This window comes from Carex rostrata, chromosome 23, assembly GCF_964058835.1.
Source record: "Carex rostrata chromosome 23, lpCarRost1.2, whole genome shotgun sequence".
In the NCBI taxonomy this organism is placed as follows: Eukaryota; Viridiplantae; Streptophyta; class Magnoliopsida; order Poales; family Cyperaceae; genus Carex; species Carex rostrata.
Window position 1 is genome coordinate 6,930,969 of NC_135940.1, and position 16,155 is coordinate 6,947,123.

General features: G+C 34.7%; 1 protein-coding gene across 1 annotated transcript; it reads right to left on the reverse strand.

The window, feature by feature from the left end:
• Nucleotides 1-3,231: 3,231 nt before the first annotated feature.
• Nucleotides 3,232-6,537, reverse strand: LOC144574777 (tryptophan aminotransferase-related protein 2-like). The gene is made up of 5 exons (XM_078324834.1): nt 6,362-6,537; nt 5,500-5,803; nt 3,950-4,230; nt 3,558-3,859; nt 3,232-3,458 (listed from the first exon to the last, which is right to left on the reverse strand). Exons 1-5 carry the CDS (start codon nt 6,436-6,438, stop codon nt 3,274-3,276), a joined length of 1,149 nt encoding a protein of 382 aa, XP_078180960.1. The 5' UTR covers nt 6,439-6,537; the 3' UTR covers nt 3,232-3,273.
• Nucleotides 6,538-16,155: the final 9,618 nt, after the last annotated feature.

Consider the following 16,155-nt stretch of genomic DNA (forward strand, 5'->3'; position numbering starts at 1 on the left):
TAGATTCAGTGATATCGGTACTCATGTAGTACTGATTTTTATTTTCTCTAGTTTAGTCCAATGAATATTTATAAGTTGACTTTTTAAAATAATGTCAGATGTCTAACGGTCTTTTCTCGAACAAAAAAAATAGTTTTGCAACATTATTTATTTATTTTAAAAAATTTAGAATTTTTCATATTTTTGATATATTTTTTCTGAATTTTTAACAATTTAAATTAAAATATAAAAAAAATTGATGTGACTAATTTATGTCATGTCATGTCACATCACGTGTGATCCGGTGTGACGACACGTGACATGACTATTTCCGTGACATAATTGTCCGCTACCATTTTAATCACGTCACGTGAATAAAGAAAAGTTAATTACGTCACATCACATCACGTATTTCCTTCTCTACTTACTCCCATAATTTCATTCATTGAATTGTTGGTGTAGGAATTAATTCTTATTTATTACCGTTACTTTTTAAGTTACTAACATTTAGTGCGCGAGGGCAACACAAGGAAAGAAACATTGAAAATTTTGTCACATAGCTTAATGCTTTCAATGTATGGTTTGCGCTTTCTAGAAGATTTCAGCTTGGGTCTGATGGCCATTGGATTCAAAGTAGTTTCAATGGGTTCGCTCACCATCGGATCTGTTTTAGAATTCGTGCGCATAAATTTTAAAGCATACGCAAAAGTGCAGGCGCGAATCATAAAGCAAATCTGATGGTGAGCGAACCTATTAGAACCACTTTGAATCTAATGGCCATCGGACCCAAGCTGTTCTCCTCAATTATCTCTCGCTACTTTGCTTCATTTTTTTTTTCAGATTTAATTAATTGCTCAAAAGTCTTTTATTTTATTCTACTCCTCTCAGTGTGGGACTAAAGGGAAATAAATCTGCTACGATCCTACAGGATCGCAGGGTCCCTGCGATTCTAATCTCAACTGTTCATATATTTTGAGATCCATGTATAAAAACTCTTTCTTTTTAAGATTCGTACAATGTAATAAATGAAGGGTTGAAATTGAAATTGCAGGACCCTCCGATCGTGTAGGATCGCAGCAGATTTGCTTCCAGGACTAAAGAGAGTTACTGTGCAATCTTCACATTCTTTTGTTGTTTCGGTAGAGTGGTGGGACCGGAAGTTATTCTGCTTTTAGTTGAGAATAAACAAAACTATACTTTGCTCATTTCTGTTCTTTTAGGTAATAAAATGAAATAAAATTCTCTGTGGCTCATTTGAAAGGAAAGAAAACAATTGCTGAGAACCTAAAAAATGCATAAATGGAAATGAGGCGTTCGGATGAGCATCGGATCAAATTTGATCAGATGTCTGATCTAAATCATCCGATCAATGTTGAGTTCATACAGATCTAAATCTGTCCACATGATTCTCAGCACGGACCAGACAAATATTACTTGGCGTTGGACCGAATTTGGTCCCATGCCCATTGGAGTGCATATCCTCTAAGATATCTCAACTTTTGCGTGACTGACGTGTCCGGTGCCTATTCGGGGATGATTTAGGGGGTCAGTATTATGTGTGCTTTGAGATTTGTGTAGAACGTATTTAAACGGTTGGGACTTTCCACAAAGTCACGCAAAGTTTGAGATATCTCAGAGGATACGAATTCTCGAAAGCGTCCCGCTTCCGGTTTTACGGAAATAAATCTGCTACGATCCTAAGGGATTGTAGGGTCCCTACAATTCCAAATCCAACATTTCATTTGTTTTGAGATTCGTGCATAAAAATAATTTTTATAGAGATTCACACAATCCAAAAAATGAAAGGTTAGATTTGGATATAAGCAGTTGTCGTAGCAGATTTATTTCCCCGGTTTTACATATGACGATGGTAAGTTCCAATGTGCATTATTGCTATAAATAAAGACCCTTTGTTGAATAGGAGACGCTCATCAAAAGCAAACCTTGAAATCCTCATCCTTCCCATATACTTGACAAAAACCATGATTCTGTAATGAGATCATTCTTGATCGTCAAAATCTGTGAAGAATTCATGGAGATAACTTCTTTGGATTTTAATTTTGGCATGGATGGGCTAGGAAATGTCAGAGTCATTTTAATAACACCAAAATTCAAGGTATTCTGTTTATTTCATATACATACCTCTTTTTTTGATAGATCATATATTTTGATTGGTAGATCATATATTTTGATCCTCTCGTGAATAATCACTAGATCGAGCCGTCGTACTAAATTGCTGAGTTGTTAAATTTGCTTGTTCTAAATACAAATATGTAGAAAACCATTTTCTCTGTTGGGACTAATGTGTTACGATTGTTCTTACAATCCGAGTCATAGCTCGTAGTTAATTACTTGATTAGTACACCTTCAATTTTCATGCTCAGAGCTCCGGTGATGTATGGTAAGGTCTTTTAGCGTTATTAATTATTGACGAAACAAAAATTAAGAGAACTGCTTAGAAAAAATGTAGTTTCTCTCTGACATAATTTCATTCGCTCCTGTACCTTGCAATACCTTAATTAATGTTATTTATATTTCTACAAAGTGTGTGTATTGCAGTACCATAAAACTATTTTATTTTGGTGTTCTCAAATTGTGTTTCATGAATAAAAAAACACATATATCTTCATGTTTATCTATTTTTTTTTTCGAATTTCAAGTTACTTTTAACTAAGAAAAAATCAGAAAAAGTCAAAATTAATAAAATACTTGTAAAACAAAGAAGCAACTTTGTAAAAAAAAATGTAAGTATAAATGATAAATTTATTGTTTGGAATTTGAATTGTTATTTGGGATGAATAATGACATAATATATAATGTTATTTGTCATGTATAGTCAACGTTTGATCACGTTTTGTGTCGTATTGTGTCACGTGCCGTGCCGTGCCGTGCTGTTTTTTTCCGAATGGAAGTCACAACACACACGTCATGTATAGTCAACGTTTGATCACGTTTTGTATCTCACTGTTATTAAACCAGTTTGCATGACATGTGGTGCCATGCCGTTTTTTCCGAATGGAAGTCACGACACACATGACTGCTGGCACGCGTGCTGTGATGTAGTGTTCGATCACAACAACATGACTTTTTTACATCCCTAAAGCAGCTAAAGCTCCACAAATATGCAAAAACACAGAATTAGTTCTCATATCACAACATTCCATCCTGGTACAACTAGGTGCTAGCTAGTATTAGAGAACAATATTACAAATAAAACCAAACACTCGAAGTACTTAATTCACTAACAAAACCATTATTTGAACCTCGACCTCGCAAGAACAAAATTCCAATCCATCAATCTAAGCATGTGATGCGTTTGATGAAAATATCAAAATTCTCATCCGTATCCAACATACTTATTCTAGTAAACTCTGCACCAGCCCCAAAGCGTCTCCCACTCATTGTGCACACATTGATGCTCTTAAAGAAAGCTTCGCAATCCTTAATTTTCTGATCCTCACATCTAATCCATGCAAAACCTTCAGTAAGATAAAAAAATAAAAAAAATAAAAACTAATCAGATTTTTCTTCTTCAGCAAATTAATTTAAAGACACTGATATTATCTTGTTGCAGATACCTGGATATGTTTCTGCGTGTTCTTTGGAGAACTCGCAGAATTGAAGGGAGAACCGAGGAAGGCTGCACTGTCCGGATGTGTCCAAGGCCTGACGCAACCTCTGCCACCTGTCAGCCAACATGCGCCGACCAAAGTGAAAGAATTGGCCGATCCCCTCAGGATTTGGAAACTCATAGCCATCTGAGATGACCTTGAGAATCTTAGCTGCTCGAACTTGGGAGTCCTTTGAGACTCCAATGGAGTTCATTTCGATGAACTCTACCATCTTTCGTGCCACCGCTTCATCCTTGACCAGGGCCCAGCTATCATGGAATAAACATATAAATTATGGGTTAAAAGACAATTAAAGATAATAATTACATATTATTAAAAATTGATGACGTTGTGCTAACCCAATACGGGTGCCGGCATGACCGGTGGCTTTTGACACTGTGAAGAGCATTATGTCTTGGTCGGCCGCGCCTCGCATAGGGGTGTACTGAGGCCAATTGTATGCCATATCATGGACCCTTCTCCCTACCTCATGGCCAAGTACGGCATCTCTAATCGCTCCGTCTGGATTGTTGGGGCTGCAAACAAGTTCGATGAAGTTGTCATCCCCTCTGTAGGTGGCTGCATCCCCAGCCCAGTGAAACAGTTTCGATTTCATGAAGTCAACCATACCTGAATACATCTGTAATTAAAATGTAAAAAGCGAATAAAAAAATTATGTGACTTTATGTACTTATTCTTAAGAATGCATGTAAAATGAAATTCTAGTGCATTGCTGGCTTCAGATTTTCTATCTTATAATACGTTGCTTACATAGTTCTTTTGAAGTTTGTGTATTGCTTAATTAGTTCGATAGTCTCTCCAGATAAATTCTCTAATTATAACATTGACAGAACACATGATTTAACAAAATATATATGAAACAGAGAGAAAAACATGATGGTAGAATAGTGTGTGCATATTATTTGCCAGACATTTATTAAATAAGGTTAGACTTTTGCTAATCTCGGCTAGGTACATGACTATAATGTTATACAAATACACTTGTTAAACTATTGTTTTGATATAAGACTTGTCCAGAGAATCCGTTTGGTAAAATTTATTGTTCTTCAGTTAAAGACCCGAAAGAGAATGATCAATTGAACCATATGATTGCCTGAATGTCACTAGCAGCTCACAAGACATTGAGGAGTGTATACTGATCAATCTCACAGGATATAGTTGAATAAAAGGAATATAAAACTTGAAGGTAACTTATAACCAAATCAAAAATAAATTCTTTCTAAATGATCACTCAGTATAACAGTTGAGATAAGTAACATACATAGGATGATATAAATATATTTACTAAAATAAATTTTTGAAATTGAATTCTTTGTTAATTTAAATATTTCAGAAGTAATTTTGTTGGTTTCGCAAAAAATTGTTGCGACGAACTCTTTCAAAATAAAAAAATAAAAAATTATTGTACAAGGACTTAGTAGAAAAATATATTTCATAAATGCCCTAGAGAGTACTTTATTAAAAGAGTTATCTCATTATCTTTCTTTCTTATACTTATATCAAACATAAACATAATGAGATCAAATTTATCTGCTTATCCCCTTATCCTTCTATAGATAGAACACACCTGAAAATGTGATATAGCAGTGCCATACTGCCAGGTAACCTTCAAAGAATATGATATTATCTTTATTTTTATTTTTTTTATAATCTAAAGAATATGATATTATCAGGCAATAAACTGTTCCTACGAATTTAATTCACCAGTGGATCCACAAGCATTTCATAGTAAACAATAATAGAATAGGAAATTTACTTCACCACATTCTGTAAGTCCCCTCAAAAACGTTTTGCAACAGTTCTATTAAATCAGTCCAGATTCAACGGGATCGTCAGTAAATTTTGAAATCAACAACAACAAGTGTGTAAAATTTAACTAAGATCATACCGAGTAATATGGTGCAGCAGAGACAACGTTAACAGGATGGCGAGTCTCAGTGGAAGCGAGAGCAAAAAGAGTGGCATGTATCAGCTGAGTGGACCCCACACCAACGATGAGATGGCGGCCATCAGTAACTGCATTGTTTACAATTCCGTGAAGGCGTCGTGCCTCAATTGCAAATTCAGGCTCCAAAAACCAACAAAGGTTCCCTCGTCCAGAGAAATAGCTCATCTTCTGCCATCCGGGAATTACCACAGTTGCATTGTCGCCAAACTCCCTCCAGAAAGGCTCAAACATAGTCGGGTCCCCCCTGCATAGTTCAATTTTAACTTTATACAATGCAGAGATCAAAATAATAATTAACATTAGCAAAGTGAATGCTACAATATTATGACAATGCACTTTATGATCAGTTTCCAGTTGAATAGCTAAGTTTTTAGATATTTTATTATTTCACCCAGATAAAAGTACTTGAATAATATTTCATTATTGACCCCCCCCCCCAATTGTTCAATACATATCATATGGAATAAATCTAAAGTTGAATATTAAAGAGAGCCCAAAAAAAAGTAATTAATATTCACCTACAAGGTCGTACCAATGCAAAAGTTTCCAAAGTCACTATTAATTACTCAATGATTTGAGTTTGTTTGGAGCTGATGGTACCAATATAAAACAAGTTAAGATGAAAAAAAAAATACTAAACAAAGCTAATCAACAAATTTATAATTTATCAAGTAAAAAAGAAAAGAATAAAATCCTAGTCCATCTCGACACCAGAGTTAAATTACTCCAAAACCAGTACAAAAAAATAAGATAAATTAAGAAACAAACGAGAAAGAGAAGGTAGCTAGAGAAGATCCCTAACATGTTGAGGTTGATGATTCGATCGTGGTCAAGCCCCATCTCGACACCAGTAGTTGCTGTTGATGCCGTCTTCTCCATTCCTTCCTCTTACGTATCAACAGGCTTGTCAATTTTATCTGTTAAGGCTTGAGACACAAAATAGGGGAGGTTGCTTCCTTTTTGCACAGCTCCAAGCAAAATAGTCAGAAATGTATTGTATGCAGACTCTAAAGAAGAAATATTGAATGTATTTGGTGAATTGTTTGACAACCTTGTGCCGGTATTTATAGAATAAATGCACAAAGGAGTGTATCTTTTGTTCAATATTCATTGAACGTGTTGGTGTAAATTTCATTCATTGAACATTTGATGTGCCGAGAGCTACACAAGGAAACAAACATTTAATCTTTTTCGCATAGATTGAGCGCTCTCCATGTATCGTTTCCTCTTTTGTATTTTTATTAATTCTCTTTCTGTAATAGTATCCAAATTTAAATAAAAGTTCAAAGCAAAAAAATAAAAATAAAAGAATGACCAAATGTGTGAATTAATGTTGGTCAAAAGATTTCAAAGTAACTTATCTCCCTCCAATTTTCTTCAATTTTTCAAATTTGCTCAAAAGGTTTTTGTTTTTCCGCTCACCTATGTAGGATCTGTATCTTCTGTAGTACTCCATTACTGTACGCAATCTCAGCCATGCAATCGTTTTCTGGACCAGAGATGGAAAGCAGGTGTCTTTAAGATTCGTGCCAGATTCATTAAAATCTGTGCAGATTAAAACAGATGGGTGAAGATTTTTCATTCTACATGCACGGTGAGAACTAGAGAGGATACGAGTTCCTCTCAGTGAGGATTTAAAGAGACGTTACTATGCAATTAATATTCATAATCTCTTGTTGTTTTTGTAGAGAGGTGGGATTGGGAGTTATTTTTCATTTAGGCAAGAATAAAACAAAATTATTAGTTGCTCGTTTCTGTGCTTTTAGGTAAGGAAAAAAAACAAAATTGTCTACGGATATTTGTTAGGAAAGAAAGTATTGTTGATTAACCGTCTGCACAAGTTAGATTCAGCCCATAAAATAGCATCCCTTTCTCCTAAAAAAGTCAATTCATGAGCAAATTTAGGAATTTCTTTTGTACTGAATATTATGAATCAAAATCGAGATATACTGCACTTTAGATTTCAAGTTTCAAAGCACGCTGAAATTGTTGAAAATTTTCTTTTCTGGCCGAGGCAATCAGATGTACAAAATTTTCAATTTTTTTTTTTTTGAAAGTTAGTGGCTTTAAAATTTTCAATTTAATTCTCTTTAAAAAGAGGAAATCACAAAAATCCACAAAACAGATCTCAAATCTTAATCAAACTTTTAAACCTTGTACCACTGTTCAGACGGGCATGGTATCGACTAATACAGGTGCCAGCATGGATAAAATTAGCAAATATATATAATTCTAGCAAGAAATATGAGTTCGAAATTCGACTTTTGAGAGAATCATCCAATTCTTCTTGTCAGCTTTTAGAAGTTCAATCAAACCCCATAAAAATAGCATTTGCAATCGCAAATCTATATATTTGCAAATGGTAACTGGTGCATAACTGTACTAGCTTCAAAAATTATATTCACAAACTATGTATATATCAAATCAAAGAAAGACAAAAACTTTATTTTAGATCAAGGAAAATTGAGCAGGCAAGCTAGGCAGTCTGATGCTTTTATTACCTAGCCAGGTTTCTGCAAATCTTCCTTTTATGGGTAAATCTCATGCATGCCCAAGAAACCATCAAAATATCATATAATCATAAATTTCATGAATTTATCTGGTCAAATTTATAACTATTAATTTCATGTAGGAGGGTATAGAATTATGTAGGAATTGCTTGAAGTAATTACTTGGGCTCAACTTGGCATCCACAACAAACTGGTACATCCATAACTATGCATTTTGTTTTCTGATACTGGTTGACGGTACTGGTCTTGGCCCAAAATTAAACAACTGAGATAAAATGATGCCAAGGTGATAGTGGGTCAAGTCCGTCTGCCCAAAATTAAACAACTGAAATTCGTGTTTATTGCTGGCATGTGATTTTCTATCTTATAGAGGTTGGATTTCAGGTTAATCAAGTCCGTCTGCATTAACTCAAAAGAGCATCTTTTGAGTTAACTGATCTTGACCGTCTGATTTTAAATGGAGCCAATCCAGCCACAGCCTATTATTCAGGAGTCCTTTAATATTAGTGTGGATCTAGTCTGCACGGATCTTAAAGAAGATCAGACGGTCCAGATACATTAACTCAAAAGATTCTTTTTTGAGTTAATGCAGAGGATACGAATTCCAACCTGAGCTTGGGCGAATTCGTATCCTCTGAGATATCTCAAACTTTGCGTGACTTTGTGAAAAATCCCAACCATTTAAATGCGTTCTTTACAAATCTCAAAGCACAAATAATACTGACCCCCTACATCACCCCGAATAGGCACCGGACACGTCGGTCACGCAAAAATTGAGATATCTCAGAGGATACGCACTCGCCGAATTTTTTATTAATAGAAATAAAATAAATTAAATATTTAAAAACAACACTACTTTTGGTTATTTGTCAAAACTAGGTAGATCGGGTTTTCTAAACCCGTCCCACCGGACGGGTCCAATTAACCCGTCCCGGTTAATTGTAGTTAATCCTTAATCACCATGACGGAAAAAAAAAAAAAAAAAATACCTGGCCGGGTCTTGTTAACCCGTCCCACGCCGAAAAAAAAAAAACAAAAACAAAAGCTGGCCGGGTCCTCTTAACCCGTCCCACGCCGAAAAAAAAATAAAAGGAGACACAAAGCACGAGGTCCATTGAAAAGTTTGAGCGGTCGTCTTTACTATTGATAGATGCTGCTGGGAGAAGAGTAAAATAAGTGACTGGTTGTAAAATACATAGATGTTAAAGAACAAAAAGGGAGCCTGAGACTCTATGAGTGCAGTACGAGTTTCAACCAAACTTTATTTGTGTATAATTTTTGTTATATGGTCAGGTGCGGATATCTTCCGTTGAAGCCTTGGGAGAAATGGTTGGTCTGATTACAAGATCTCAGCTAAAGGCGGCATTGCCAAGGCTCATCCCTACAATATTGGACTTGTATATTTATACTCTTAAACATTTTTTTTATACTTCTTTGAAAAGGAATACTTCAAGCAAATTGTTGTTTAATATTTTAACTCCTTTGACCAACAAGGTGTAAGAAAGATCAAGAAATTGCATATGTTGCCACAAGCAGCCTTCATCATGTTCTCACTGCTGCTTTGTTGACAGAATCAGGTCCTCCTCTCCTTGATTTTGAGGTGAGATCAACTATTTATTAAAATTTGAATTGAGCTGTTTTTGGCTCTTAATTTTGTTTCATTTAATATTTCCAGGAACTAGAGGTAGTTTTGGTTACTCTTTCTCCCAGCAGCATCTATCAATAGTAAAGACGACCGCTCAAACTTTTCAATGGGCCTCAAGGTGCTTTGTGTCTCCTTTTATTTTTTTTTCGGCGTGGGACGGGTTAAGAGGACCCGGCCAGCTTTTGTTTTTTTTTTTTTTTTCGGCGTGGGACGGGTTAACAGGACCCGGCTAGGTATTTTTTTTTTTTTTTTTCCGTCATGGTGATTAAGGATTAACTACAATTAACCGGGACGGGTTAATTGGACCCGTCCGGTGGGACGGGTTTAGAAAATCCGATCTACCTAGTTTTGACAAATAACCAAAAGTAGTGTTGTTTTTAAATATTTAATTTATTTTATTTCTATTAATAAAAAATTCGGTACGCACTCGGGCTTGGGCCCAGTCGAGATTTCGGCATTAAATGCTCTCTGAAACCTCGTTTCTACAATCTATGTATGGCAGGTCTCTTTTATTTTATTTTTCTATTCTTTATATAACTATAAACTAATAGTTTGTTTTAATTTATTTTTTTCGGCTTTTCATATAATACACTAATCGGGTATAAGTTAATTTTAAATACAAGGAGCATTAATTAATGAGGCGAGCAAACATTTAGAATATAACTCTTTATATAATTTTATGCAAATTTCAGTAACATTTTAGCAACTTGAGTTTATGTGAATTTAAAACTAAGTGATATTAAAAGAGAAGTGTTAGAATGAGTTTATTCATTTTTATCTGATAATTATTTATTTTGTAACTGTATCTACTCCGGATTCGTTTAAGACAATTTTCATTTAAAATTTTATATTCGTTTAAGATGAATTTGATTTTAAATTTTATATTGTTTAAGATTAATTTAGTTTTAAATTTTAACATATATTTACTATCCGTTTGTATTTATGTCCGTTCTTTAGTGGATACAAATTTATTATTAGCACTATCCGTGAATTCGCTCCATTTACATCCGAATTCAAACTCAAAATTTGAGTTACTACATAATCCAGATTCCAAATAAGGTAATCCAGTCACAGATTCCCAATTCGGAAACCACCGCCATGCACCAGTCGTCAAGTATTCGCCCCACGATAACTGCATAATAAAGCTCTACACTGAGAAAAGTAACACGTTCGCTTCTCAGCCAAGACGAGTTACAGAGGAATCTGCATCACCCCAGGTACCTGAGGTGCAAGTGGTGAATCTGGACCATTCATTTCACTTGGCACGAATCTCAAAGCAGGCCCCCTTAGACTCAACAGCTATCGGATTGAGTTTAGCCTAGATGGAATTAATTTGGGCCGTCCATTTTTATTAATTGCACCTCAGCTACCTAGGGGGATACGTACTCGTTACGGAGAGGGGAAAGGCAGCGTCCAGTGAGTCAGCACCCTCTGAGGTAGTAGAATATTTGAGTTTAGATCTGGACCGTCCAATCAAAATACGGACAATAGGTTGAATGCAAAAGCAAATTTGATGGTCTGGATCTAAACGCAAAATTTATGTTACTTATTAGGTGATATGTATTCTCGATTCAGAAGTCTGAATGCAGTTCCAATCCTTACCGTGGAAATTTTTATTAATAGGAAATATAATAAAAAAATATCGAGATTAGAGAACGCTTTTGGTTTTTTATTTCAGATATAGGGAAAACGTTTTTATCTATCACGGCCTCTGGCCGTTATGGCTTATCACGGCCAGAGTTAAACGCTTAATTAACCATCCTAACTGAGCTTCTAACTGAACCAAAAAAAAACCCGGAGAAAACCCTGTTTGTTATAGAGTGCAACGGCCTGACCTATCTGTGATCGATAGAAACGGCCAGGAGCGAAAAAAAGGCTGTTTGCGAAAGACAGCAACGGTCAGGCAGAAAAATAAAATAAAACAAACCCCTGACCGTGATAGGTAATAACAGCCAGAGGCAGGGAAAAAAATGCTGGCCGTGATTCTCTGTGACGGCCTATCGGCAGAATAGTAAACATTCTGGACGTGATTCTTTGTGAATGACAGTCCCCAGAATGCCAAAAGCAATATTATGTCCGTAATTCTCCGTAACGTTCATACAGAATATAAATAACCCCAACAATGCCGTGATCTGTACAACAAGTTCATAATCCTCTCTTAATCCCAAAAAAATACGTTATCTCCTCTGAAAAAAAAAAAGAAATCTTCTCTCTTAGATAATTTTTCAATTATGAAAAAGTAATTAATTTATTGTAGAAAGTGTTGTGGAGTTTTGCATCATGAAATATATATTAGATATTGGTTCCCTCTGTTCCACCATCAATAGTTTAGTTTAAAAAATTTCTATGTCATTATTGTCATAGACTGAAACTAGATTTTTTGACGGTGGCACAGGAGAACCCTATCTGTTTCACGTTGCAAAGTTCCTCATCACTTTCTCAGGTTCTCGTATTGTGAATTATAGCTTCAATCAATGTGAGTTATATATGAACATATTATTTTTGTATTATCTTAGTTATGAAGTTTTAATTCTGATCCTCAATAAAAATGAACTAAATTTTTTATGTTGCAATTACCCTTCGTAAATATTTATAAGCCGTATATTGATCAATTGGAGAACCGAAAAAAGTATATGTAATTGTGTTCTTTTTATGTTTAATACCAAGCCAAATTGAAAAAGAAGTTTTAATGGATGAATTGAGTAATATGATCTCTGACGAAGAAAGATTAAAAAAAATCTTTCATTTCATAGCAGTTTTTTTATTAGAGGACTGTACATTTTTTTATAAACATTTAAAAAAATTAATTTAGAAAAATTTAAACTGTTGATTGTTCATAAATTTTTTAAAAATATAAATTATAAAATTATAAAAAAATTACATGGATACATTGCTTATGAAAAAAATAACAATAATAATAAAACTTCATCTACTATTTTTTTTAAATTACTAAAAATAAATTTGTTTAAAACTGCAACATCGCCTTCTTTAAAATTTCACTTGCACTCATATGTAGCAAGAAGTATAATGTCGTAGAACCCTAAAAGAACATGCATTAAATCAATATCAGTTTATATTTTAAGAAATTACAGGAAGTACAAAAAAAGTTTATAAACTTGTGCCTCTGGCCCTGAACTTTTGTTCCTTCAAATGAAGCCACTGAGCACTTAAATTTGGTCAATGGGATATGCGGATGCCAATAGTTTTCCTAAGGTGATAGAACCGCTTTATATATTTGATGTGAATAAATGTGGATAAATAGACACATACCCCAGTTTATAAAGAATAATCTACAATTCTAGTCATATGACTTCAAACATTAATTATAGAGGTGACATCCAGAAGGTAATTAAATAACAAAAAATAGAAGTTCAGGGTACCATGAAACAAAAGACACTATAATTTTCTAATGTTACTGAAAGTTAAGGATTGTTTTGTTTTCTTTTAAATTTTGTAATTAAAAGACATCCACTAGCTTAGAGTGACTATAGGCATATTTATAACATTGCAATTTATGGTATTAATAATTTTATAATTTTAACTTGTGACACTTCAGTTGGGACCAATAGTCACCATTATTTTACATATTTTAATAAGCATGTTGTTTGGTAAATAACATAAAAATAAAAAAAATAAACTGGAGCTGAGTTCTACAAATCTAATCAAGTTGACATAATATTATTGGTGTAGTTTAATTGTTAAATATGATTTTTGTATTTTTTTTTCTTGTAATATTTGAAGAAATAGTGATGTTCATTAGCATAATATTTGAAGAGATAGTAATGTTAATATTCAATAATACAATATGTAAATAAATAAAGTAGTTCATAATATGCAACTAAGATGACTATTTTTATGGTTTGGGGGAACCTCTGTTAGGAAAAAAATATGCTCTTATTAGTTGGACCAGGGTTTGTAGGAGCAAAAAACTTGGTGGATTAGGTGTCCTTGATTTACACATGATGAACAAAGCACTCTTAGCTAAATGGCTCGTTAGATTTTTAGATGATTCAGTTTTAGGTACTTGGAAGACTATTTTGCAACATAAATATAGTGTATTAGGTACCTATGGATTGCTTTCCCCTTTTTGGAAAGATATCATGAAAACTAAAGATATAGTTGATGTTAGCACGGATTGGCAGGTAGGAAATGGGTACTATATAAAATTTTGGCTTGACAGGTGGATTGGTAACACTGCCTTGCATACTGTTTATCCCAACTTGTTTACAATTTGCATATGATTAAAATATTTTAGTCTCACAGGTGTTTACTTTTAATGGCTTACATTTAGAATTTTACAGACAACTAGTTAGTGTCTACCACACAGAGTGGTGTGCTCTATTATCCCAGTTTCATAATTTTCAATTGAGTTCTAATATTGATCAAATCGTTTGGCGATGGTCTAGTACGGGTAGATTTAGCGTGCATTCTTTGTATACTTGGTTGGCTTTTGGGGGGGATTCCTAATTCAATATTTTCCAGCATTTGGAATGCCAATGTACCCCTCAAAATTAAAATTTATTTTATGGTTGACCAAACAAAACAGGATCTTGACAAAGGATAATTTAAGTAAAAGGGGGTGGAATGGTAACCAAAGTTGCATATTTTGCACCATACATGAATCTGTTTCGCATCTATTTATACTTTGCCCTTTGGCTAGACAGATATGGGATTGGATAGCTCAATTTAACAATTTTGTGTTTATTTGTGCAACACTAGATGAGCTATGGGACATAGGTGCATATATACCTATGAAAGATGACAATTTAATTATGATTATTATAGGTGCAGTTTTGTGGACTTTGTGGCTTGAGAGAAATAGGCTTATCTTTAGGGGGGCATTGCCAAACAAGCTAGTAGTCTAGGGGTTCAGATTATAACTATTGCTATGTTTTGGTGTTCCAATCAAAAATATAATGCGCTTGAGAAACTAACATTTGTGATGCCTCATGATGTTAAAGGCCTATTAGGAGGTTTGCATACTATCCATATGGAGGATGGGGAGGCTACAACCCCTATGCTTGGGATAGGGCATTCGATGGTGGACAGGTTTGAAGATGCAGATGAAGGCCTAGGAAGTTGAAGGCAAGAAACTTTTGTGATTTTTACTAATGTAGGGTCATTTTTGCTAAATTGTGTCATATGTGGTAGTGGTAATAGATGCTCCTGTTAGTCTATATGTTTTCTTTGGAGGTTATTTTCGTTGGTATTGTCTTAATGCCGTATTTTGTTGATCTTTATTTTGTTTGTAATATTATTGTGGTACCAATGTTGGTACCGGTTCGCAAATACATTATAATGTGGTTTTCATTTTATTAATGGAAATTGGTGGGATTTTACCCACTTCTTTCAAAAAAAAAAAATTATTATTGTGTAGGTTAATTTATCAAAACAACTAATCATGCTCCTGCTAAGGATTCATTTCAGTGCTGAAGTACGACACAGTCATAAAGGAGCGACATATAGCATTAGTCCTCGATTCTCATTGACGGCAACTGATGAATCTAGTTGGTATGATGTGAAAGGTGAAATTTATCGTCAGCTTGGATATTCTGAGAGTGAGTACAACCTAAAAATACTTGCATGGGTTAATGTTGGTACAACATCTCTACGTTATTATGAGATACTAGAAATCGTCTGTGACCAGACTTGGAGAGGTATTTATACCCAAAGTGTGAACATGAGTACCCAGTTTACTTATGTTGATTTATACGTTGAGTTGGTTCCAATTGTCAGTTCAATACAACCGCAGTTATTTATTGATAGTATGGTACCAGAGATACAACCAAAAGCTGTACATACCTAATACAGTGTTCCACAAGCGGGTCCCAGTCTATTCCAACCATATCAGACAACCAATACAGAGGGAAGACCTTTATCGTGATCCTTATCCCGATGTAAATGAGTTGTCACTGCCTGTTCAGGCATATATGGGTCGGGAGAAATACAATAATCATGACAGTCCATGGGTTGAGCCACCAAGGGTAGGTAATTCTTGTTCTGATGACGACGTGCCTCAAAGTGATGACGAAGATGACGCTGACTCATGTGAGGATGATATTGACTGGGAAAATGAAACTGATTCAGAAAGGGATGTCTCGGCTGATACCTTGAGACAATCATAGCCAACCCGTGTTCGGGCTCAATATTTTCCCATATCTGATCGCGGTATGAGTCACTTTGTGGCAAGTTTCAATGACGCCTTAGCATTCAGAGAAGCATGTGTCAGCTACTTTGGTAGGACCAAACCCCTCAGTTATCCACTTGTTGTAGGTCAAGAGTACCCTTCGAAAGAGGCTCTAAAACATAAAATATATGCTTATCACATAAAAAACAATATTGAAATAAAAACTACTGGTAGCAATAGAACCAGCATGATAGTCGAATGCAAGGACCCCAGGTGTGGTTGGCGTTTGTATGCTGTGTTTGGATTTTTTTTTC

What these genes read in the sequence shown, in the direction of transcription:
- LOC144574777 (XM_078324834.1), bottom strand. Translation starts at nt 6,438, where the DNA reads ATGGAGAAGACGGCATCAACAGCAACTACTGGTGTCGAGATGGGGCTT. An exon ending in CGAATCATCAACCTCAACAT is followed by an intron (nt 5,804 to 6,361) that starts GTTAGGGATCTT and finishes TGAACTATGCAG; the next exon opens with GGGGGACCCGACTATGTTTG. An exon ending in ACACGCAGAAACATATCCAG is followed by an intron (nt 3,459 to 3,557) that starts GTATCTGCAACA and finishes ATCTTACTGAAG; the next exon opens with GTTTTGCATGGATTAGATGT.